The 24,302-nt window shown below is 36.0% G+C and overlaps 5 protein-coding genes across 8 annotated transcripts; all 5 read right to left on the minus strand.

The window, feature by feature from the left end:
- Nucleotides 1–4,905: 4,905 nt before the first annotated feature.
- On the minus strand, nucleotides 4,906–5,689 carry LOC106340789. Its single transcript, XM_013779632.1, has one exon. The coding sequence runs from the start codon at nucleotides 5,641–5,643 to the stop codon at nucleotides 4,960–4,962; it is 684 nt and encodes a 227-aa protein (XP_013635086.1). The 5' UTR covers nucleotides 5,644–5,689; the 3' UTR covers nucleotides 4,906–4,959.
- Nucleotides 5,690–10,044: 4,355 nt separating this feature from the next.
- LOC106339280 (putative pentatricopeptide repeat-containing protein At5g37570) lies at nucleotides 10,045–12,242 on the minus strand. Its single transcript, XM_013778069.1, has one exon. The coding sequence runs from the start codon at nucleotides 12,008–12,010 to the stop codon at nucleotides 10,364–10,366; it is 1,647 nt and encodes a 548-aa protein (XP_013633523.1). The 5' UTR covers nucleotides 12,011–12,242; the 3' UTR covers nucleotides 10,045–10,363.
- A 1,005-nt stretch (nucleotides 12,243–13,247) lies between these two features.
- Nucleotides 13,248–14,923, minus strand: LOC106342876 (GDSL esterase/lipase At4g10955). 4 transcript variants are annotated; one of them, XM_013781930.1, is made up of 3 exons: nucleotides 14,790–14,923; nucleotides 14,497–14,621; nucleotides 13,248–14,411 (listed from the first exon to the last, which is right to left on the minus strand). In XM_013781930.1, exons 2-3 carry the CDS (start codon nucleotides 14,556–14,558, stop codon nucleotides 13,382–13,384), a joined length of 1,092 nt encoding a protein of 363 aa, XP_013637384.1. In that variant the 5' UTR covers nucleotides 14,559–14,621; nucleotides 14,790–14,923; the 3' UTR covers nucleotides 13,248–13,381. The 4 variants fall into 4 exon arrangements, with proteins under 4 accessions (XP_013637384.1, XP_013637386.1, XP_013637385.1 ...); XM_013781932.1 differs by having other exon boundaries at nucleotides 14,497–14,602; nucleotides 14,790–14,897; XM_013781931.1 differs by having other exon boundaries at nucleotides 14,497–14,614; nucleotides 14,790–14,881.
- Nucleotides 14,790–19,520, minus strand: LOC106342875 (kinesin light chain). The gene is made up of 17 exons (XM_013781928.1): nucleotides 19,299–19,520; nucleotides 18,858–18,956; nucleotides 18,599–18,777; nucleotides 18,407–18,511; nucleotides 18,206–18,306; nucleotides 17,759–17,837; nucleotides 17,616–17,627; nucleotides 17,466–17,531; nucleotides 17,185–17,253; nucleotides 17,026–17,082; nucleotides 16,818–16,895; nucleotides 16,409–16,506; nucleotides 16,135–16,308; nucleotides 15,920–16,031; nucleotides 15,765–15,827; nucleotides 15,498–15,557; nucleotides 14,790–15,364 (listed from the first exon to the last, which is right to left on the minus strand). Exons 1-17 carry the CDS (start codon nucleotides 19,396–19,398, stop codon nucleotides 15,173–15,175), a joined length of 1,644 nt encoding a protein of 547 aa, XP_013637382.1. The 5' UTR covers nucleotides 19,399–19,520; the 3' UTR covers nucleotides 14,790–15,172.
- A 900-nt stretch (nucleotides 19,521–20,420) lies between these two features.
- LOC106342963 (glutamine synthetase cytosolic isozyme 1-1) lies at nucleotides 20,421–23,180 on the minus strand. Its single transcript, XM_013782042.1, has 11 exons — nucleotides 22,941–23,180; nucleotides 22,531–22,570; nucleotides 22,321–22,424; nucleotides 22,150–22,198; nucleotides 21,965–22,071; nucleotides 21,796–21,883; nucleotides 21,582–21,710; nucleotides 21,298–21,372; nucleotides 21,115–21,206; nucleotides 20,870–21,029; nucleotides 20,421–20,770 (listed from the first exon to the last, which is right to left on the minus strand). The coding sequence occupies exons 1-11, from the start codon at nucleotides 23,012–23,014 to the stop codon at nucleotides 20,618–20,620; spliced, it is 1,071 nt and encodes a 356-aa protein (XP_013637496.1). The 5' UTR covers nucleotides 23,015–23,180; the 3' UTR covers nucleotides 20,421–20,617.
- Nucleotides 23,181–24,302: the final 1,122 nt, after the last annotated feature.

The following is a 24,302-nucleotide window of genomic DNA, read 5'->3' on the forward strand; positions in this document are numbered from 1 at the left end:
ATACCCGTAGGAAGCAAATAACACTAGTATAAGGGAGAGAGTTTATTATAAGAAGGAAGAAGAAAATGTAATGATTCTTTGATTATAAACTCTTGTTCTTGTTTATGGTGTACAAAAGAGTGAGATGAGTGATGGTATTTATAGTGAACAACAATACATAAAATAACAAAGATGGTGCTTAATTTGGTAAATGAGTGGGTGATCATAGTGCTTGATGAGTAGATGATCATAGTGCTTGAGTTGGTAAAGGAGTGGATGATCATAGTGCTTGAGTTTGGTAAAGAAGTGAATGATCATTTCAATGCTTATAAGTATTTTATGTTCTCTTTAGTGTTTTTGGTAAGAAGATGGACAAAAACATCTTACATTTTCAAGCTCTTTCATATATAAAACAAAGAAAATTGATTGTCACCACCAACGTTGAGTTGGTCTAGCGGTTAAGCCCTTCGGAGGGTCTTGCTCTCCAAAAGAGAGTTATATTACATGGTATGGGCCTTGCCCTAAGGGGATTATGGGCTTTGCCGGAACTTCTTGGTCATAAAAAAAAATTGATTAACAACAGAGTATTTTTCGGTTTTTACTTTTTTTACCAACGTAAAAGTGAAAGCTTTTTTTTTTTCACAGGAAGTTCATTGCTTATATATGAGAAATAAGGTCATCAAATAAAAAATTGATTGTCAACAGAGTATGTCCGTTTTTACATTTTTTCTAACGTAAAAGTGAAACTTTTTTTTCACTGGAAAATCATTGCTTATATATGAGAAATAAGGTCTCTGGACTCTCAAAAACAAACCAAACTTAAAACAACACCAGAACCCAAGACAGCACATAGCTTACTTGTGCCTTCTGGAAACAGAAAAAAACCATAACACACCTTTATAAACTCATAAACAAATGAGCAACTTGATCATGGAGCATCTAATTCTTCAAATACTAGTATTTTACTAATTTTCCTTTCTACTAACAACGACGACACTCATGTTACGGATTGAATCTACTCCCAGTTGTCAGCCCATTAGTTTTATTTTTTGGTCTCTATGTGACATATACTATGTCACGATTTTTCTTCGTCTGTGATAAATTGTTTAAAATTTCATACAATAACAAATTGGGCCTACTAAATCTTTTACGCGATTTTAATATTTCTTTCTATTAGAAACAAGGGCTTAGTCTTTTTTTTTTCCGAAGATCAAGAAACCAAGTTCTCTAGTCTTCTTGACCCTTATGAGATCATGAGCATCTCTAAGAGGATAGACGAGAGATCTTTACCGCCAACCCGACTAGTAGTTTCCGGCATGACCGCTTGAGTTCTTTTTTGATCACTGTTAAAGGTGGGTTTTACCTTACTAGAGACCCAGTGGCCAGTTCAGTATCACAAGATTTGGAAAAAGACAAAAAGCCCACGACAGATATAGGCCTATCCCAAGCTATAAGGACTGCGCGCCCGGAATTGACATGGTCAAATCAAAACTAAAGGAGATCGGGGTAATTAATAAATACAAACTTTGAAATACCTAAGAGCATGATTATCCGGGGTCGTTAGTGGGTTTCTTAGTGCGTGGGCCCCCACAAAACTCTTAAGGATCGGTTACAAAAACTACTAATTAAGAACCGATTTTAGTGAGTTTCTTACACTGTTCGCGGACCCCACTGACACGTGGCGGTCCGCGATTGGTTTGCTTTTTATTTTATTTATTTTATTTCTTTTAAAACTAAGAAACCCCTTAGGGATAATCATGGCCTAATACTCATCAGAGATCACGATTATGATCTATCCTTCAACACCTATAAAAAGACAGCCAAATATAAGAAGAGACGTTTACATAAAAAGACACTTTATCACTTTTGTTAACAGGAGACACACTGTGGTAATGGGACACAATGTTGGAGCAGCTGTATTTATCTGGACATAAATGACTTTCCAGTTGTGATAGGAAGAGGATGTTTCCTTTAAGGAATCAACTGTAGAGAAACTAAATAGCTTTCTGAAAAAGTTGTAAGAGTAAAAGTAGGTATATGGGTTTATGGGATTCTTCCTGGGCCGTTGGATTTCTTATTAGTTTCAAGATCTAATGGTTGAGAATCGTTTATCATGGTATAGCGTGGGTCGTAATAAATTTGGTTTCCTTGCAGTCTTAGTAACATTGTTGCATACTTGTGTGGATGATGTTATGTTGATGCTTGTGCTTTTGGACATGTTGGGTGTACGAGCTAATTTCGTAGAAGATGGATGTTGTTAAGGAAAGCTTACTGGGACTTTCTGTGTAAATCATTGTTTTAGTTTTTCTCTAGATCTGGAGACAAAGGAGAAGACGAAGAAGAGATATTTATTAACAATTGGGGATATTTTTTCGAGGATGGCAACAAAATGTTACGTTTTGGATGGGATTGGTGTGGATGTGTGCGAAGGCGTTGTTTGCGTATTGAATCAGTGGTTAGGTTTGTAGTGGACACACAGTTGTGGACATGAGATGAAGGTAAACATGAGTACGTAATATGTTACTTAAATACCAAAAGAACCACACATACTGAGTTCGTGGAATTAAAATACATGAGTAAACATAAGCCGAAGGGCACATTAAGAGCAAAAACAAAAGGTGCACATTAAGTGTATCATGTGTGGCTGCAGGAGACGGGTTGCTAAGACTGTTGTGGTTGGGTGAGTTGTGGTCGGGTAAGTCATGGTTACGTGTCGACTGTTCAACAGCCTTATGGTCAGAGGTTAGGTGGACAGGTGATGTGTGGTCAGGAGTGGAGTAGGTTCGAAGTGTGTGTTCGGGTGATGTGTGGATGGGGGTTGTGTGGTTAGGCGACGAGCAGTGGTCAAACAAGTTGTGAAGTGGTGAGGAATCAAGGATAGGTGCTGCGGACATTATGTTCAGATCACTGCTGAGAGGGTCATATTACTGGAGCTCGTATTGGCTGACTACAGGGAATTGAGAACTGACATAGACATCTTCCCTCATCTGGACATCATGTGTGTGAATGTAACAACATCAGAGCGAATTACATAAACTTGTTCATGTGACTACGTGGAGGCTTACACAATATGAAGATATATGTGCGTCAATATAGACAAAAGTGTTGTGGACAAATGAAGTTGTACGAGTTTCGTGGACCCAATAATCTTGAATAGAGATGGTTGAAAGACAACGTGCAAACAGACTTGTTTTTACAACTTTTTCCAATCATATAGTTCGTTGTCATGTTTATGATTTAAAACAGAAAGAAGTATATACATATTAATCCTACAAGTTCGTGGACGACTTCTTGTGGACGAAGTTTTGTAGACGAAGTTATGTGGAAAAGTCCTTTCTTCAATTTCCAATTCTCTTGCGTCCATTTCAATGCACCAGGAGGAGAAACAGAGTCTTTGAGTGAAACGTCTTTTCTGGATGACTCCGCCGTGTGAACTGCCATGACGAGGTTAACGGACTTAAATTTGACGGAGTGATGAACAGTGAAGGAGGATTGATGGTTGACGTGACGGTGAGAAAGGCCGCCATAGAAAGATCTAGTGGAGAGAGAGGAGGAGTTGGAAAGAGCTACTGATTTTTTTCTTTGAGTTTGATAGAAAAAGATACAGATGAAGACAATTGATGAAAGAAGAGCAATTTATAATTATGTAGAGAAATACTATAGAGAAAGTGTTGGTTCGTGGATTTTTAGAATTTTTTTTTCCAGATAAATCTGTAATAAATCGAGGGACCCATAAATCTATCAAAAAGTTAGGAGTTAGTCATATGCATCGTTTAGTTGAAAGATATAAGTTAGCTTTAGAAAGTTAAGTTAAGTTAAGTTAGAGGACATAATAGACAAAGAACAAGATCAAAGTGTGTCTTATATGGGAAGTGACTCTCCATGTAATAAGTCAAAAAGTGTCTCCAAGTGTAAATTTTTGAATAAGATGGGTCACCATAGTAGTATCATCTCATATATATATTCCACATAAAATCATTAGTAGACATTCGATCCGTTAACATAAACTATAACCCTAATTTTTTAGTGGATTTAAGATCTAATAGTCACTATTTTTTAACAATGAAAATGGAACGAATAAATCGTTATGTCTCACAATTTATCTTTACCCTCGTTTCATTTTTAATGTTTTTTTGTAAACGTCGCCATTCTTATAAATTAATACTAGATCTTGACCCGCAAATCCATTTCGGTATTAGTTTTAATCTTTTTATTAATTATTTAGTGACATTATTAAACATATAGATTATTTAGATATTTTTAGGTTCATAAAAACTTACCCAGAGTCAGAAGAATTCAATTCGAACCATATCTGAAAATTTATAATATCCGGACATAGTTTAATTTTAAAATCCAAAAACTCGATACCCGTAAAAACTGATCTATGTCTAAATGTAGATCTGAATGCACATGTCTAACTGTTTATTTAAATGACACGTGAATTGTTAATACGTAAAATAAATGACATCAAATTGTTATGGTAAATACAACTAATGAAGTAATAAGTAATTTGGAAGAGTGAAAAAATGTAAAAGATGTAATAAAACATTTAAACGAAAATAATAAACGAACTGGTTAAAATTAGTAAAAAAAGAATAAAAATCTATAAAAATCCACTTAAAAATAGGCAAAGTATTATTTTGTACTTTAGTTTTATAAGAGATGTATATAGATTGTCCAGATCATATACAATTACATGATACAAGTTATCACACTAGCATTTATGTACATTTTTAAATGAAAGTATTTTTAAAAAAAAAATCTTCTAATAGGATTTGTAACTTTCTTTTGAGGTTTTTTCTTAACTGGACTGGAAAATCCAATGTATCTAGTACTGATACTATTCATGAAATTGTGACTTCCACGTTCTGTTAAGACTTAAGAGTAATCAATAAAACTTGCTTAAATCCTTAAAATGTTGTATAAAAGAAGACATTCTTAACATTTAAATATCCAGACACAAGAATAGAGACTATAGAGTTAACGACGGTCGGTTCGAGTCTTGGCACTCGTGGGTGCTACCTTTAATGTTCTTGGGTTAGCTCGATAAGCCTCAATATCCACGTCATCACTTCTTCCACAAACTGTCCTTGGAGCCGCCATCAGAATCATTCCTTTCCACAAGTTTCTCATGCTCATTTTCGTGACAACCCGATTCTCCTTCATACTATGATCATTTTCTAGCTTATTCTGCAGTAAAACATTATCATGACGGAAACTACTTGTTGGATTGGCGGGTAACGATCCCTCGTCAATCCTTTTAGAGATGCTCATGATCTCATAAGGGTCAAGAAGACTAGAGAACTTGGTTTCTTGATCTTCATGCGACAAATGATTAGTGTCTGACTTAGAAACCCTATTCTCGGATAAAATCATGTTCTTGCTGGCTTCGAGCTTGTACCGCGAAGGTCGAGGTGTTCTTGTGGCTCTTGTCGCGATATCAAATTCTCTAATCATTGGTTTCCCTTCGTTTCTTTGGTACCAAGCCCACGCCGCAGCTTTCACCGTCGCTAGCTCATCTCCTCCTCCTCCTCCTCTTCTCCCTCCAGATAAGAGTGTCGGTGGCCATCTCTTCTTTCTTCTCTTACTATTATTGCTGCTGCTTATGTTCTTCTTCTCGGACATAATTGGTGTTGAAACGTAGTAGTTGGGGAATGGAAGCATCGTTCTTTGATTATAACTTTATTTGGTTTGTGGAATTTGGAGAGTACACGTTAATAGTGGCCTAGGGAAAGGCTGAAAAATAACAAAATAAAATTATAAATAAATAAGTACGGGTGTGTGAAAAACAATTAATAAAAATGAGAAAAAGAGTAGTTGTTGTCTGGTGCACAAAAACAAAAAAAAAAGAGTAGTTGTTGTGTTTGCTTTTGGGTCCATTAGTAGAAACATCGATTATTCCATACAGAGAGAGATAGTTGTATCTTTGTAGTTGGACTCACATTCTGCATTTACCATATTCCTTTCTATACAATAAAAGATTCCCAGTATTTTTTTTTTTTTGTTTTCTATGAATGCTATGTCCAATATTGAGCTGTTTAAGCTATTTAAGTTGTGTACTAAAATGTACAAAACCTTTTTAAAATTTATATTGTGAAAATAATTTACTTAAATTTGCTTATTAAACTGATTATTTTTATTAATGTATAATTGAAATTAAGTAGTGTTTGTAAGTTTTATTAGCAATCACTAATAAGAGATTTGGGGATCGACATCACTATTCTTAATGTATTACTCACAACAACATGCGGTCCATCCAAATTCTTAGACTCGTCAAGTTATTTCTTATTTTTAAAAAATTGATCGATTGTCCACATTTTTTATCCATTCCATGTTATTGCAAATCATGTTTACCAAAAACTGATTGCGGTCACAGACCCTGTTTTAACTTATCATGACCCTAATCCGATTCCTCCCTAACCCGATATATTTATAAGCCAAAATCTCTCAACTTAGTTGTTGAGAGTAAATAGATTTGGCAGTTAAGGTTCTTCGAGACAAATCACGAGTTGATGAGAGTGACAATTGTGGGTTTAGGTTTAGTACTCATCTGAGAATCGAGAATCTAGGGTTCTATCTTCGCCACTGGAGGACAAAAAGGGAAGTGGAGAAAATTGGGTTTCGTTGCTCTTACTTTGACTATGGAGGGCAACGAGGGAAATGGAGAAACTTGGATTCATGTTCTTGTAACTTTGACGACATATAATGAAGAGAGAAATTGAGAGTGGAGAGATCATGCTGCTGACACTTCAACGATGAAAAAAAAAAGAGGAATACAAATAAGATGCGAATGAGAAAATCAATTATGGTGAAGGGAAGAAGAGATTGAGAATCGCTACAAGTATGACATTGAGCAATTAGTCGCTGATTTTGAGGATGAAGAGTTTATTGAGAGGAAAATAATTGCTGAAAGCTCAGATGAAAAGGAAGAAGAGCTCGATGCTAGAGATAGAAGACACAAAATCCGATAAAACTAGAAGTGGGAACAACTTGCTGGTTGGGTTTCGAGTTCAAAGATAATGCGTTGAGCAAAGGTCGAAACATTCAGAAAGTTAGGTGGGATAAGATGAAGCGTAACTTAGATATCATAGTTGTACGCCCAATGTGTAAGCGTTGAAAAGTCCGGTTATAGCTAGGTTTTTCGTTGATAAATTGAACAGTGGTTGCTTGAGAATATTCAAGAGCATATCAAGAAGAAGTAGAAACTAATAGCATCAAGGAATCAATGACAAAAAGTAAGAATATCAGCGTTGAAATAACTTCGCAAGGAGTGCGCATATCAATCTGCTCATCTCTGAGGTTATGTGAGAGTATTCAGAAGACTAACCCGGGTTCAAGTGTATTTCTTGATACCATTTATAATGCTGCTGAAGAGGATGTATGTGATAGGTTCTATGTTTGATTTGAGAAGCTGCTGAAGAGGGTATTATCAGCCAATCATAAGGCTTGATGAAATGTTTTTAAAGGTCGCAATGAAAATATATTACTTACTGTGTAGGACATGACACTAATAATCAGCTATAGTAGTTTGCTTCGGCTGTGGTACAATCTGAGACTGTGGATACATGGCTATGGTTTATCAAGTGACTCAGCATGATTTCAGTCTTGGAGATGGCAACAAGTTTGTCCTTATATCCAATAGCTTACAGGTATTCGCGCTTGTTTTAACAGCTGAAAATTTATGTAACATTTCAGGGATTCATAAGCACTATTAAATCTGAGTTACTAAACCTTGATCATAGACAGTGTGTGAAACATATTTTCAAAAAATTGAAGAAGAAGCACAAGAATAAAGATTTTTGGAAATCACTGGTGTGAAATCTATCTTGAAGCTACAATCCAACACAGTTCAAGAAGGAACTCCGTAATTTTAAATACTATATGAAGATGTGAAGGATGAACCTAAGACTTGGTTCTTGGCATATTATAGACTCGGAAGTTGTAAAAAGTTTCTACCAACGCGAGAAAGTCATTCAACGCCATTTTTATCAGAGCTAAATCTAAGGCGAGTGTATCTATGTTGGAGACCATTAGAAGGTAAGCAATGCTCAGAATCACAAAGAGAAACAAGAAATATGAGAACTAGTATGAGAGATTTACAAAATACGAGGTCAAAATGCTCGAATGCTGAGAATATCTATATGGAGAATGACTTATAGTGATTCTATGAACATGGTTAGAGGGACATATTTTTGGATGAAAAAGGGTCAATACATAATAGTAACTGAACCACAAGATCCTACATTTCCTGGGAGGAAGAAGAAGAAAACACGAAAGAAGTTTCCGAGATTCAAAGGAAACATGAATCAACTAAGAAGAAGAAGAAGAAACTATAAACACTTGGAAAAGACGCATCATGCATTGTTCTAAATGTGGAGAAGCTGACCACAATGCAACATGCTGCAAGATCCACCTGAAGAAAAATATTAAGACCAAAGCAAAGGAACATGTACATTCAATGCATTTCTACGTAATTACTTTGAATAAGTTTACAACCTTGTAAGCGTTTTCCTATTACAGGAACATGGAAGCTCTTATGGTCATGATGTCATTACAATGACACAACCATCAAAAACAAGCAAAGACTAAGCATGAAAAAGTCTTCTTTGTATCGCTATGATATGTTTTGTAATTTTTCTAATGTAAGATATTATGTATTTTCTAGTTGTTGTCTCTATTTTCAGCTTGTAATTAATGACTCAATAACGTTTAGGTACTGCTACGGTTATGTGTGTTTTCAACTTGTTATACTTAAAGATGTTTTACTATCGTTAGTATGTGTTAATACATGGCAACGCAAACAAGAACTTAACATTCTCCATTAACATCACTCTCCGTTACATACCTTGAATTTCATTCTTCTCTGTTATAGAACTTCCCATAAATCTATTTAATGGCTCCTATGCAATCAACATAAGGGAAATTATCATGTTTCATAGCATCATCTTCCAATGTCTTCATCGAACCTTGTCTCCAATATTCGATATCGCCTGCAAGCCTACTCTACTGCATATATATCCTATGAATCTCATCAAGCAATGCTTCATCAACCCATTTAGTTAGATGATCTTCAAATTTTCTCTGCAGCAAAACCAAAGAACTTGTCAAGCAACTGAAGTTAAGAATTTCATTAACCATGAGTTATGTGTACCTGTCAATCAACCTCACATCGGTATAATCTCTCGTATGGATTCTCCTCTGTCTTCGACACATAAGTCACCATCATGTTCCCACAACATCACCTTGTCGAAATTTCATTGAGTTATTCTCTTGACTCAGTTTGTTCCCACAACATCACCTTGTCGAGTACTCATTCTAAAATACTTTCTCATATTGATTTCAGTACTTAGCCTTCCATCTTCTATGAACCTTGATTTCAGTAAAAGAGAGAGACAACGATGAGGTTTATAGACATTAGGAAAATATGGATTTAAGGTTCACGTGTTAGGTATGATGTTTGGGGTAATTAAATATTTGGGTTAGAGTATGAGCAAGTAGTTTATGTTAAATATGATTATGTTAATTAAACGTGATTTGCTAAATTTAATTAAAATATTGTGGACAATCAATCATTCTTTAGTTTCGAGATAGAATGACGAACCTAAAAGTAAGGGTAACTATGTGTTGGTGTCAGTAGTATAAAGAGAATAGTGATGTCAACCCATTTATAAATTTATTTTGGTAAAAAATATAAAACAAACATACAAATATATGAATAGCATAAGCTAATGTCATTTTAAGAATTTTAACCTTCTAATTGCTTCGAATATCCCAAATAGCAACCAAGATGAGGTTTGAGAGAAAGCAAGCTCAGAATAAGATACAATAGTAATATGATTCAGATGATATATCTTATGTTGAAAGCACGAAAGGATTGTCTCTGTATGGAAGCAAAAGGAAAATGCTTACATGTGAAGTCCAAACATAGATCTTTACATTCTTAATCACTTCACATGAGCACAATTAGCCATTGACATTCGGTTCTCGGTTCCATTTTGGTTTTTTCGGTTCTAGACGGTTAATCCAAAGAACATAATGGAATTGGAACCTATAATAGGGTAAAAATGTTCAAAAGCATACTGATGAAGTATATCTCAATCCTCTAGCAATCTACATGTCACTCGAATCATCTCTCTTAATGTTTCTCAGTTTGAACAGAATCTCACGTCTCTGAAACATTCGACAAGGTGATAAAATCAGTGGACGCAGTGCTGTCTCAGGCGGGTTCTGTTTAAGTAAATGACTTCATCAAAAGAAGTGAAACATATTTACAAACTAGAAATCAGTGCTATAAATGATAGAACTACTTTAGGTCCTTTTGCTTGAATGTCTTGTTTAGGTTAAGCAAAGACTTCCATTGACACGGTTAGATGCCAAGTAGTGCTTATCGACCTGTCCAACTTCGACCAGAAATCTTTTTAATCCCATTCTCCTTCATCTTATCCCTAACAAGAGCTACATCTGCCCACCGGTCTAAAGCTGCGTACATGTTTGACAAAAGCACATAGTTACCAGCACTTTGCGGCTCAAGCTCGAAGAGCCGCCTTGCAACTACTTCAGCTATCTCAGAATCTCCATGCACACTACAACCACCCAGAACCGAACCCCAGGCACTAGCATGAGGTTCCACAGGCATGGCTTTAATAAGGTCATAGGCTTCTTTAAGCTTTCCTGACCGGCAAAGAAGGCTTACAACACAGGAATAATGATCAGGGGATGCCACAATACAATATTCGTTTCGCATCAACTCGAAGTACCTTAAGCCATCCTCAACAAGCTTAGCTTGGCTACAAACTTTCAATATTACAGTGAAGGCAACAGAATCGGGAACAATACCTTCCTCTACCATTCTCTCAAACAGCCGAACAGCTTCGCTTCCAGACCCATGAATACCCATTCCTTCCATCATCGAACAGTACGAGACAAGATCCCGCTTAGGCATCTCTTCGAACAGTCTGGCTGCTCTGTCCATGTGGCCGCACTTGGCATTCATGTCTATCAAAGCAGGTGTAACATAATGACTAGAAAATCTGTTCACCATGATTTGGTGCAGATAAGTATCAACTTGTTCACATAACTCAAAGCTACCCATCTGGGAACAAGCTGACATCAAAATCACTATTATAAACAAATCAGGTTTGACATTCTTCTCACACATTTCGTAAAACATCTTTACCGCCTCGATTGGCTGGCCGTTCTGCGCATAACCCGTTATCAAAGCTGACCATGCCCTAACATCAACATCACTCGCTTCCTCAAACAAAACCCGAGCAGAACGCATATCACCACCTTTAGCATATCCATCAATCATGGAGGTATATGAAATTATGTCTTTCATAGGCATTTCGTCAAACAACTTCTTAGCATTGACCAAATCTCCGGACTTGACAAACCCATCGATCAAAGCATTCCAAGATCCAATATTACGCTCAGGCATGACATCGAACATCTTCTTCGCTTCCTCTAACTCTCCAGATTTCACATACGCTACGATTAAAGCAGTCCAAGAAACCGCATTTCTCTCAGGCATTTCACCGAACACCTTACGTGCGCTCGATAAATCCTTGCATTTGCCATAGAAATCAACAAAACTTGTGGCCAAGACCACATCTTTATCAAACCCATTTCTCAGAACCAACCCATGAACCGATGAACCAACATGAACCTGCCCGTTGTTAGCACAAACTTTCATAACCAAAGAGAAAGTATACTCATCGGGTCGCGCCAAGCCTGCTCTCATCATACGGACAAGAAGCGAAACCGTGTCAAAGAAGATAAACTTATTAGAGTATCCTTTGATGAGACAGTTCCAGAGATGAGTGCAAGGATGAGGAACACGCTCGAAAACAGAGGATGAGTAAGGAAGAGAGGAAAAAGAAGACGAGAGGAAGATGGAGACGAGATTCTGGTCTTGCTCAAGACCTTTACGGATGATTCTGGCATGGATTTGACGAAGCTGGACCTCAGATTTGCAGAGCCTCAAGAGAGTATCGATTGACGCCAAGGAAGGGAGAGATGATCTCTGGATCATTCGGCTCGCATATGTATGTATGCGTGTGCTATTTTCATCACAAGAATCTTGGTGTGGTTTTTAGTTTACTACAGAGTCTGACAGGAATCGGTCTTTGTGAGAAGAGTTAAACTGTGGGATTCGTAAGAAGCTGAAAGACTTGGAGAAGAGGGTTTAGGGTTTATTTCTCCACGGGAAGTGGGAATAAAATGATTTTCCTTTTTTTTGAAACACAATGGAAATAAAATGAGGAAATCTATTCGGTATTATTTGACTTTGTCGTGCTATAATTTTCGGGACGCCGTTATCTTACAGAAGTTAAGTTAGAGTCTCTAGGAAGGGAAAAGGTGGGAGGTCTAATTGGGACTGTACTTGCGTCTATGACACTGTTAAGTTGGTCTTTTTGTACTTGGGTCTACGGTCTTTGGGAGATCGAAAAGTTTAGAAAGTTCTCATCTCTATTATGAGATTTAGATGATGTTTCTACACTTTTAGTGGACTTGAAGCTCTCTCTCTTCATAGTTTCAGTTGTAATTGGTCGGCTTACTATCCTCTTTAGAAAATTGCTCATTTCAACCTTAATAATTTTGGTGACTTTTATAATCTAACTTTGATTTAAATAAACTAATTTTTTCACATTAACTACGTAAATTGTTAATTTTAAGCCAAATCAGTATTGATCAATATAATATTTATCAATCATGTACAATTTACGTTGAGTCAAATGTCATATACTTCTTCCATTTCAGAAACATACATATTTTTGAAAAAAATTGTTTCCAAAAAAATTGTTTCAAAAAGTACCTTGTTCTTTGCATTTTCTATGCACTTTTCAGATAACTCGAAAAAATAATTATTAAATTGATACTGGTTTAAAATTATAAAAAAATACATAATTACAAAATATGTATTATAATCGAAATTTAATATGTTTTATAACTGTGTATACAAACTCCAAAACATACAACATTTTTTTCAAAAAAAGATGGAGTTTTTAGTTTCTAGTGAATCAGAGTTTGTCATGTGTCAAAAAAATTATCAATATAGTAAGTGCAAATGCTTAAAAACATTTGTTCTCTTGAATCGCTTAATCAATATCTTTGATGAGTCTTCAGTGATGTTCATGACTGAAATGTTCTATAATATTATCACCCATCTCTTAGAACAACAAAATATCTACAGATGCCTCTTTTGGTCTGCCTCAAGATTATTTTCTTCCCATATACTCATATTTTTTACACGAGAATATCCTCCAAAATTATCATAAACTTCCTTTCGGACATATAGACGAAGAATTTAAAGAGATACCGTGATACATAGCATTACACAAACATACAAAATAAAAGGCATTGCAATCCAGAAAGAAAAAAAAAACAAATCCACCTTGGTGAGCTATTTGAACAAATAAATGTTGGAAACCAAATCTTGGTCGTCTCTCCACCACTGGTGTATCCCGTGAGCTTCCTTGTAGTCTTCAGAAGCAGTCCGGTTTACTATCAGCTTAGCAGACGGGATCACGTGAACAGGCTCTTGCACGTCCACTGCGTTACTAACTCCCATCGCATCCATCAGCAAACCTCCCAATGAATGCTGCATCGCCATCCGCTCAACGATTCCAGCCCCATACCCAAGTTGCTCCATGTTTCCCCTGTGCTCGAAAAACCCAATGTACTCGGAACATAAATGGTCCCCTGGATTCACATGAATGTCAGGTAGCCACAAAGACAAAGCCTTTAGCGGATCTTCAGACAAGTTCCGCTCTTGCAATTGCTGCTGCTGATGCTGAGGCTGCTGCGCTTGCTTGAGGGTTCTTGAGAAAGCCAGTCCAGCTGTAACAAGGCTGCCCGCGATTCTAAGCCCGCTCCTGACACGTTCGTTAGAAATCCTCTCGATAGGAGGAGACACAAAGGGAGGGTTGAACAAGAAGGACTTGACGTAAACTCCAGTCTTCGCCAACGTTTTGCCAGCGAGAAGAGCCATCGCTGCACCCATAGAATGTCCCGTTAGCCAGAGATTCGAAGCTCCTACAGAAGTAGCCATGCTTCTCACAGCTTGCATAGCGATGTCGAAACGTGATGTACGGTGAAGGCCGTTACGGATAATGTGGATGTCTAACTCGAGGTCGCGAGAAATGGAGTCAGGTTTAGTCAACGTCCCTCTAAAGGCTATGACATAACGGGGAGATTTAGAGTCAACGGTGGTGGTGTCTTCTTGTGGTGGAGGTTTGAGTTCGTAAATGGCGCCGAAGATGGAGAAGTCAGCGTCGTCTATGAGGCGACGGATGAGTTTGAAGTGGAAGGAGTCCCACCATGGAGATGCAAGAGCTTGAGAGCCTTCACGTTGAAGCTGACGGTCGCGCTCAACAATGTAGACCCCTTGAACCAAACAAGCTGCGACACAACGTTGGTGATTTTCGTTTGCCCTGGAAAAAGACAAAACAAAGTCATATCATCAACGAGAAGGTTAGAGTATTATATGAGAGAATGAGATTCAGAGAAATGTTTTACCAATCAAGATTAGTGAGGTGTGAGGGTCCACAGAGAGTAAAGTCTTCTCTATCAGAGGCCATTGATCATCAAAATCCCAATCTTCTTCCTCGCCTCTCTTTTTTTGCTGGATCGTTCCCTAAATTCAAAGATAATAACAAAAAGGGCAGTCAAATAATTGAGATCCTCAAGATCAATCGGGACAGAGAGAAAGAACATTCGACATCAAAGACTCAAAAAAAAAAAGCATCTAAGGGACAAAAAGACTCAAAGATCGGAAGCATTGAGAATTCTCCATTGGGAATGAAACTTACTGTTTAAGCCCTCGCCTTGATTGAAGATTCGAAGCCCACAATTCACCAAGAAAAAGGTTGCAGACGGAATCGAGATTCAAGGAATCAACAACAGATTCGAATCCGAAGCAAAGAGGAGTTTGAAAGCAAAGAATCTAAGAACTCGAGGCATATGCCTAAACAAAACCTACGCCGTTTTATAGATTAAATTATCCAACACGTGCAATCACATGGGTCTCTTTTCTCTCACACGAGACATTTTTAACATAAAGAACTTTGAGAGTTTTGCGTTTAATAGAGTGAAGATAACGTCAGTTCTACATCCTGTATAATCTTTTTATTCGATCTAAAGATTGTAAGAAGGAAAAAAAAAAAATACTCCGTCTTTCCTTCACAAGCAGCTTTTAGCCTCCTTTCTTATGCGAACCAAGAAGATCCATTTCAATACGCTTTACTTCTTCCTTCAGCTCTGCTAAAGAAATAGGACTTGCCTCCATCGTCTCCTTGTTAGATAACAAAACTGAGAGATGCTTAAGACACGTAACGTATTCGGTCTTTACTTCCGGAGAATCTTGCAGCTGACTTCCACAACCAAACTACAGGCAGCAACAGGAAAGAATAAACAATAATCAGTGTCCCAACATTTTCTTTGGTTAGGATGCAAATGAGCTCTAGATTTTAGGTTCGAAAGCCAGTTTCATTTTCTGGAGAAGAGATCAGTTGTTTTACCTCTTTATAAGCTGAAAGACATTGGAGAAGTGCATCTTCAGCTGCATGTGGGTCCCTTTCCTGCAATGTCATGATTCAACATGTTTACACAGTATTTTATTGCTTTAAAAAGAGTCGACCATCAATATAAAGTCAAGTCTAGAACTTGGCTTCGGTCATCGCTCAGATGTCCAAACTAGTCATTCTCATCAATAGGCTGGAAGTTTGTATCTGAACATATATTAATTTTTATTTGATAGCTCTGAAACCTCCTATTACAGTACTAACCTTTGCCTCCGGGATCTCATTTTTGCTCGTCTCTAGAACTGCAAGACTCTCAAGAGATCGTAGCTGCAACGAAACAGAAAGGGTCTAAAACACATTGTTCTTAGGAAATCAGAACACAATTATACCTATTAAGTGTTGCTTTTACCAAGACTTACCAATATGACTAAAGCTGCGTGTTCATAATTCCTTAAAGTCTCACTGGATTTTCCTTGTTTCTGCTCTTTCCCCTTTTGGTTTTTCAGCTTAAGCAGAACGTCTTTTGCTATCCTGGTTTCCACCACAAACAAGTTTTCCTCGTCACATTCTTCTATGTTAAGACAAAAGAACAGTAGTTTAAGCTGAGACTAGGGAGCTAATAGAGAAAGATAACCTAGATGAGTCTCCAAGATAATCCTTTGCTTTATCTAGTTTAGATAGAGCTTCACTGTTATTAGTTCCTCTCAACTGAGTAGCCTGAAGCATAAATGTCTTCGCCATGTGCAGAAAATTTCCACTTATCTGGATATGTCCTTCTGGAAGTAACTTCTTTTGGGTATTGAGACACCTGAGATGAAAATTGTCATAAAGCTTAGTTCTATACATTTGAGGATCCTCATACTACTTCGACACACCGATCAAGAGTCAAGAGTCTATTATACGCTTACTTTTCAAACAGTTCTTGAGCTTCACTCAGCTGCCCAGATAATTGTAGAGTAACCGCTAATGCTTCAGCTGCAATTACTGTCTCCATTGAGTTCCATCCCTGTGATAGAATTTATTCATCAACAACTTTAAACTAGAAACATAAGAACACAACAACTAAGTTCATCAATGCAAAGTTCGCAGTGCATAAGCATATTACTAAGTCCAAACTTAACCAAAATACTAGCTTTCCAATTATAGGACTTAAACTTGCGCATTCTATTAAGCATATATCAGGAAGTTGGAACTTTTCTCTTTGGTCCTAGATTAGAAAATGGAGTTTGCAAGGAAAGGAAAAAGATACTATAAAACAGAAGAAAAGTATAATATGTTGAATAAGCTAAAGGAAAGTTAAGTAAGACAAAACCACACCTTTGATAATTCCATCATGTGCAATAGTTTCCTCTGTATGTTTTCAGCATCAGCCAGACGATTGGATCGTATATATATCTGGAGCAGCACACGAAAAAAGTGAAACACAAATTCAGATTCACGATGGGTCACTATTCAACACAAATCGATGCATTGTAAAAATAGAAAGGAACATTCAAATAAGATGCAACGTGTAAGGCTTCAAAACCTGAGAAAGGTATCTCAGTCTCCTAATATATGTCATTGACTCTCCTTGACCATTATCCTACATCACCAAAACCATAGTTGATAATACAATAAATACAACAGAAAAAATGAAACATCAAGATAGCACACATTTCAGTTTATCATGTAAATATTGACATGCCTCAAGTATTTTAAGAGAATCCAGGATAAGAGCCTCCGCATCTGTGTCTTTTCCTTGCAGATGTAATACCTGTCGATCGCATCAAATAATATGTTACAAAGGAAGTTTAAATGAAAGATAGATGACAATAACTTAAGATGAACAGATTTCATGGTTATGTGGATCAATATGCTAAGAACTTAAGAACCAAAATTCAAAAAAAAAGCATACTGTTCAATACAAGTTTAAAAGAGCTAGTAAAGATTATCAAGGCAACAAATAAAAATAAAACATGACAATACCGTTCCAAGATGATACATTGTCTCTGCATAGTCCGGATGATTATGGCCCAGGACTCGTCTTTTCATCTAGATTAGTATCACAAGAAATAATAAGAAGAAAAATATAGAAACTGCTAAGTGTTAATATAAAAATAATCTGGACATATATACCTTTAAAGCACGCTGCACAGGGAGCCATCCACAAGAGAATTAAAAGTAAGTAGTTAGCATCACAGAATGTAAAGCTTATCATTTGAACTGTTGGTGGCAGTATATCAAGAGATAATTCGATAATATTAAGTACGGTAATCAACCTCGTAGCAAGAACGAGCTTCCTCAAGTTTTCGCTGGACAAGATAAAGCTGTCCAAGGTTGTGTAGAGTAGCACCGACACTGCATTGTTAAGAATATTTTTGGATGAATGAATATAACAAAATTATAATTAGAACTCTTATAATGCTATTTGTCGCGTGACTTCATAATTTGTCATGTCAGGTAGATGCATGGAGGGCAGAAGTGAGCGAACCAACAGGGGCATAGAGTGAAACAACTGAAAAGTACAAACAACACAGCCAGTTTCTAGATATGTGATAGGTTCTTAGCCAAATTTTGAGTGTATTCTATACATAGAAACTTCTAGAACAGTATTATTAGTTAGATAAATCGACCTTAAAAAAATAAGATTTTACAATGTACGCGAAGAGGTTCAAGAGAACGGCAATCAATATAACTGTCAGTTTAAAAGATAAATGATTTCTCACCGCACATCTTCAGGACCGTAGTACTCCTCCAGTATGCTAACAGCTTCCAGGTATAAGGGCTCTGCTTTGTCGAATTCTTTCTTAACTCTGTATAACTCTGCCTTACGTAGAGGAAGGAAACGATAAGAGCAATCAGTCTATAGAAGTAACAAGCACTATGATGTAAAGGAGCTAAACAATAAGATTTGAGTAGAGACCAACCAGATTGTTGCATGCAGATGCAACATGTGGATCCCTCTCTCCAAAACCTTCCTTGGCTTCCTGTATTGCCGAACCGAAAAGCCTCTCTGCCGGCTCCAGTTTCCCCTAATTAGACAGAGAAAATAGTTTATTCAGAGGCACAGGAAAAAAAAAAAACAGTTTAGAGTTTCATTCTTCAAATCATCAATCAACCTGAAAGAAATGTTCTCTTCCACTATCAGTAAACACCCTCCACTTAGATGTGTGTATATTAGACACAACCGAGCCGTCCTCAATCCTTTCTAACCCACTCCCATCCGTACTATCTCCAGATCTTGGCTTAATAGGATCATCCTCTGCCAATGCAACGTTCCCACAAAACCCAAGAATTGCTGAAGAAAACAAGAGTGGGATATTACAATCATCACATGACAAAATATCATTAACAATGAGCAGAACAAAACGCACGCACCGGCTTGTCCAGAAAAGATAATCCAAAGCCGAGGATCCAAGAGATGCAACTTCCTTGTATGGCCTCCACAATCATTCTGATACGAAATCTTTGGTTTCACTGCAATGAAACAGACTCCTCTTATATCCAATTTTCACAAGATTCTGACATTAAGATACAAAACCCAACAAGAAAGTTCAAAAGCTTTTCTATTACAAACTCTTGTCATTAAACAACATTCCTACTCAGACTGAAGTAGGTGCGAATCTAAAAGGCTCAGACTTAGAGATCACATTCAATCAAAGTGTTATACTTTCTTCAAATAGTAGAATGCAAACAGAGAAAAAGACAAAACTGTTCTATCATTGTGTGAACAGCTAAAAGAGAACAAAAAGCATTGGTCAAGTCCCGACATTGCCATAACTGATAGATAGAAGGAACAGAGTCGAATATTGAAGTTACCGGAGAGTGAAGAAGCAAAATTGTTGGAGACGGGAGCCCGCGAAGAAGAAAAGGAATGAGTTCGTCTGAGGAGAGCCGACATAATTCGAGTCATAGACATGTTTGGAGGAGTTTGTCAATTGCGCTCCAGGTGTTCGACGAAATTACTTTTAAAATGCGGGGATTTGCTCTCTTATTGGATTGGTCATTTTAGATATTATACCAATTCTGCAAATGAATTAAACCAGATCAATTTAGTTTGGTTGCCATTTAACTTGTATCTAGCCAAATCCAAACTGAACTTGAAGAGAGAAACTTATGCAAACCGACAAGCCAAAATTCTAACTAAAACTATTTATTAAAGGACCATTTGGTCCCTGGTTGATTATAAACCTTTTGTAATTTGTATAATGAATCAATCAGCCCTTTTCCATCGACTTTTTTAATTGCAACCGAACCAATTTAACTGAAATCTAAAATCGAGACGAACAGTTATAAGTATTAAAAAACCATTTCGATATTATACAATGGGCAATTCTTTCTGATAAATTTTTTTAAGTTTTTGTCACAAAAATAGACTCCAAAAACTAAAATGACCAAAATAAAAAATTTTATATTGAAAATAATAAATTTTTAAAATTTGAAATCTTATCCCAAAAACTCTACTCTTCGGCTCTAAACCCTAAACCCTAAATTCTAAACCCTAAACCTTAAATTCTAAACCCTAAACCTCACCGCTTAACTCTAAACTCTAATCTCTAGATTAATTGACCCTAGAGGTATAAATATATATTTATTTTTTTGATAAAAAATTTAAGTCTATTTTGATTATTTTTATTTTTAAAGTCTATATTTGTGACAAAAACTTTTTAGTTTTATCCTAGAGAAAATTCTCTTATCTTATCCAAATACACGAATTATAATTTTATAAATAATATTATTTATATTTAATTTTAAAATAATCAAATATCTATAAATATAATTTATAAATCAAATATAAATTCAAATTATTGAAACTATCCAATATTTTATCTTTTTGACATATCCAATATTTTTTATCTAAAAACTGAACCAAACAAAAACAAACAAAGTCTGATTTTATGGTATTAACCAGTTCAGATTTACTATCTAAACCAAACCAAAAGAACCAAACCACACTTTATTCATAAATTGATACAAAGAGATGTTTTCAATGGATGTGAAACAATAAAAGCCATAAGAACAGAGCAAATCTCTTGACTTTGTTCTGAGACAATGCTTGATAGAGAAACACACAAACGTTGAACCATGCAAGAAACCCAAATGGAGTGAACATTCTTCAACAATCTTCTTTGATCTGATCAAGGTTTCCAGAGGATTGTGGTCTCTGCAATCATGGAAGTCACAATGTAAGGATCCATGTTCGAAGCTGGCCTCCTATCCTCAAAGTATCCTTTCCCTTCTTTCTCTGTGTCACGTCCTACACGGATTGATGCTCCACGGTTCGCAACACCCTATACATCCAACACAAACCAATCACAACTTCAGTGAAAATGTAATGCAACCTTTAACTATTTGAAACCCACAAAGTGTTGGTTAGTTAGTTAGTTTACCCAGAGGAAAGTGTTGATGTCAGCAGTCTCATGATGACCCGTGAGACGACGCTCATTGCCTTCACCATAAGCAGCAATGTGTTCCTTGTGTCTCATTCCCAGTTTATCGATTGCCTTCTTGATAATCTCGTAACCACCATCTTCCCTCATTGACTTGGTACTGAAAACAATCACCATTTGTGTTTTAACATGAATCAGCATCAAAGGATCAACTACAAATGCAGATTATTGAGATTTATGAGTACCTATAGTTGCAGTGAGCACCAGCACCATTCCAGTCACCGGGAATAGGTTTTGGGTCAAAAGATACCACCACACCAGCAACCTCTGTGATCCTCTGTTTTTAGAACAAGCAAAGAATGTTATTATTCAAAATCTATACAACAGTTACGTTATTGGAGTTATAATGTTTAATCGTTAAGGCTTGCCTCCAAAATGTAACGTGCGACCCAAATTTCATCACCGGCCGAGATACCAACAGCTGGACCAACTTGGAACTCCCACTGCCCTCAACACAAAAAGACTTGGTAATTAGTATTTATGCAAAAGATTTGTTCTTTTGATTCTTGAATATCACAATTAATTATCAACAAGAAAAAGAAAAAAAGATAAAAAAAAAGATTTGATCTCTATGATCATAAATTAATGTCAAATAGAAAATATCAGATATTTATAAAAAGGATCTAAATTTCTTGTAGGTTACGGAAACTACCTGACCCGGCATGACTTCTCCATTGATGCCACTAATGGTGATGCCAGCGTATAAGCAGGCCTTGTAATGAGCATCAACAATGTCTCTACCAAAAGATTTATCTGCTCCAACACTACAATAGTATGGTCCCTGCAAAGATAAATTTCACCTTAAAAATTTAGTAAATCCGAACATCGAAAAGATTCAAAATCCATGTATCAATCGTCTTCTTCACCTGAGGACCGGGGAAGCCACCAATAGGCCAACCAACAGGCCACTTCACATCTTTCTGAAGTAAAGTGTACTCTTGCTCAATACCATACCTGGTTTTCAAAGTAAGATCTCATCAATAACTACGCATTTTTTACAAGAACCAGCTAAAACGATATTAAATAAGGACTCACCATGGCACTTCAGCTACAACATCAGGGTGGCTAAAGACCTTAGCCGCAGCGTGTCTTTTGTTTGTTGGGATTGGTTCGCCCGCTGGAGTGTAAGCATCGCACATGACCTGATTATTAAAACCATTAAAAGGTTATGACGTGTTAAAAAAATATGGCTGCAAACAATAAGAAAGATCAAAACTCACAAGAATGTTATTGCCTCCACGGAAAGGATCTTTGAATATGGCTTGAGGGCTAGAAAGACATAATACAAAACATAAAAAAAGATTAGTAAACAAGAATCTGAATAAAATCATAGAGAAATGTTTATGCAGAAAATTGGTATGAAATAAGATCAGAAAGAAACGATTATTAACTATAAGATGACTTCACTGTCTTCACCAGGAGCTTGGCCTGTGCTTGAGCCATCATAGTTCCACTTTGGTAGCTCCGAAGGGTCACTCACTGGTCCAGGAAGAGTCTACAGATAAACAAGATTTACTATAAATCAAACTTTTGGTAATATCAAAAATAGAAATAGATAAAAGTAACAAATTACCAAAAATAGCTAGAGAAAGAAAAGTTACCCTGGCTTTGCTTCTCATATCCATTCCTGAACCTCCAACCCTGATTTGGCATATGAAATAACACAACAATAACATTTTTTTTTTTAACACTCTTTAGGAACAGAGCCAGAAATAGAGCAGACATAGTTTTACAGCAGATTTTGAAACAGTAGATTTAATCAGAAAACTAAACAAAAAAACTACCATGATAACATAAACAAATTGGATCTAAAGGACTAATAAGAAAAATCGAAGGACTAATAAAATGAAAATTAAATATGTGTGTTTAGCAGAATCTACTCCATACAAACCCCAAAAATAGAGTTAAGAGTTGGAAAAACAACATGAACCCATTTAATTTACGGTCAACGTGAGAGTGCATACGATCTAATACATAAACAACAACGATTTTGGGAAGAAAGAAGCCGAACCATATGTATTCCGCAATGATTTTGTCAGTGGTCTCTGAGAGGTTAAGGTTAACGAGATCTGTAAGAAGACTCATGGCTACGAACACCGAGATTGGTCGATAGTAACAGCTGAAGCAAATGACAGATAAAATCGAATAAAATCTTCTCGTGTTTTGGTTGTGTATTGATATTGGTGGATGTGAAGAGTACTTATAGAATAAGAGGGTGCAGAGATCGAGAAAGTTGGTGACGTGAAGAGTTAGAAGACTTTCTGGCTCTCCACAAAATACCAAAATTACAAAACGTAAAAATCAGAAATAAAATATTAAAGATTCTCCTGCGGCCCAATGGAATCTTATATATTTAGTAATGTTTAATCTTATATATTTAGTAATGTTTAATCTTATATATTTAGTATATACTTATGTATTTTTGTTTTTTCAGACATGTACACACAGGGTGACACTTTCCATGAGATATCGGAAAAAACATTATTTAAGTTTAAGGTAAAATCCATTTCTATATAATATTTCGAAAAAGCGGCGGTAGGAATTATGAAGATACTACTTATCAAAAATTTACCAGTTCTTTTAAATACTATATTTTTATGAATATTTTTACGAGATTTTGATAATTTTTATACTAATAAACATTTTATTTAAAAAATTTGTATAAAAAAGAATTTGGTGAAATATTACTGGAAAATGATGCTGGTGTAATCTTTCAAAATTACGTGATTTTTGGTGTAATATGTCCGAATAAGAGTTATAAATGTTAACATTGGAATATAATTGAATCATTGATTCCTTAACTGAAGAAATATCTATTTTTGTTGGATAACATCTACTCCCATGTGTGTTCTCAGAAAAAAAAACAACAACCACTCTCCTTTGTATACACAAAAATTCTCTTTTATATACAAAAATTCCTTTCATATACAAAAAATTGATGTTTTGCCTTTTATTTTCTATTTGTAAAAATTGATTTTTATTTATTAGTTGATATATTTTGCTTTAAAGTTAAAATAGAAAAAAAAATTTAATAACTTTATAATGTTTCCAAACCACACAAAAAAATATCTATAACTCTATAATATGAAGGTTTTATATATACATATAAATATGGTATAAAAATCATGGAAAAAATAGTTTTTTTGTCATCAAGATAAACAGTCTCGGTTAAGACTCTGCCAAACATGTGACTTAGTGTCTATATACCAGCGGATGACTACGAGCACCGCGTGCAAAATTGTCGGTCTTTATGTTTTGAGTCCGCACCAAGGTTCTGAAGCTTTCTTTTATCCTCTGTAAAATAGTTTAGATATTTATTTTAAAAGGTAAAATAATATTTCCCTAAATAACATTTTGAAAACTCTCGTCTAAT

Source organism: Brassica oleracea, chromosome C4, assembly GCF_000695525.1.
Source record: "Brassica oleracea var. oleracea cultivar TO1000 chromosome C4, BOL, whole genome shotgun sequence".
Classification (NCBI taxonomy): Eukaryota; Viridiplantae; Streptophyta; class Magnoliopsida; order Brassicales; family Brassicaceae; genus Brassica; species Brassica oleracea.

Bases quoted from the DNA above. Each gene is read 5' to 3' on its own strand.
- LOC106342963 (XM_013782042.1), bottom strand. From the start codon at position 23,014: ATGAGTCTTCTTACAGATCTCGTTAACCTTAACCTCTCAGAGACCACT. The intron at 22,571-22,940 runs GTTCGGCTTCTT...ATGCCAAATCAG, and splicing joins ATCATTGCGGAATACATATG to GGTTGGAGGTTCAGGAATGG. The intron at 21,373-21,581 runs GTAGTTTCCGTA...TGTTGAGGGCAG, and splicing joins GAGAAGTCATGCCGGGTCAG to TGGGAGTTCCAAGTTGGTCC.
- LOC106340789 (XM_013779632.1), bottom strand. From the start codon at position 5,643: ATGCTTCCATTCCCCAACTACTACGTTTCAACACCAATTATGTCCGAG.
- LOC106342875 (XM_013781928.1), bottom strand. From the start codon at position 19,398: ATGTCTATGACTCGAATTATGTCGGCTCTCCTCAGACGAACTCATTCC. The intron at 18,778-18,857 runs GTGCGTGCGTTT...TGTTTTCTTCAG, and splicing joins TATCTTTTCTGGACAAGCCG to CAATTCTTGGGTTTTGTGGG. The intron at 16,309-16,408 runs GTAAGCGTATAA...TTTTCATCTCAG, and splicing joins GCTCAAGAACTGTTTGAAAA to GTGTCTCAATACCCAAAAGA.
- LOC106342876 (XM_013781930.1), bottom strand. From the start codon at position 14,558: ATGGCCTCTGATAGAGAAGACTTTACTCTCTGTGGACCCTCACACCTC. The intron at 14,412-14,496 runs GTAAAACATTTC...GTCTTTTTCCAG, and splicing joins CACCTCACTAATCTTGATTG to GGCAAACGAAAATCACCAAC.
- LOC106339280 (XM_013778069.1), bottom strand. From the start codon at position 12,010: ATGATCCAGAGATCATCTCTCCCTTCCTTGGCGTCAATCGATACTCTC.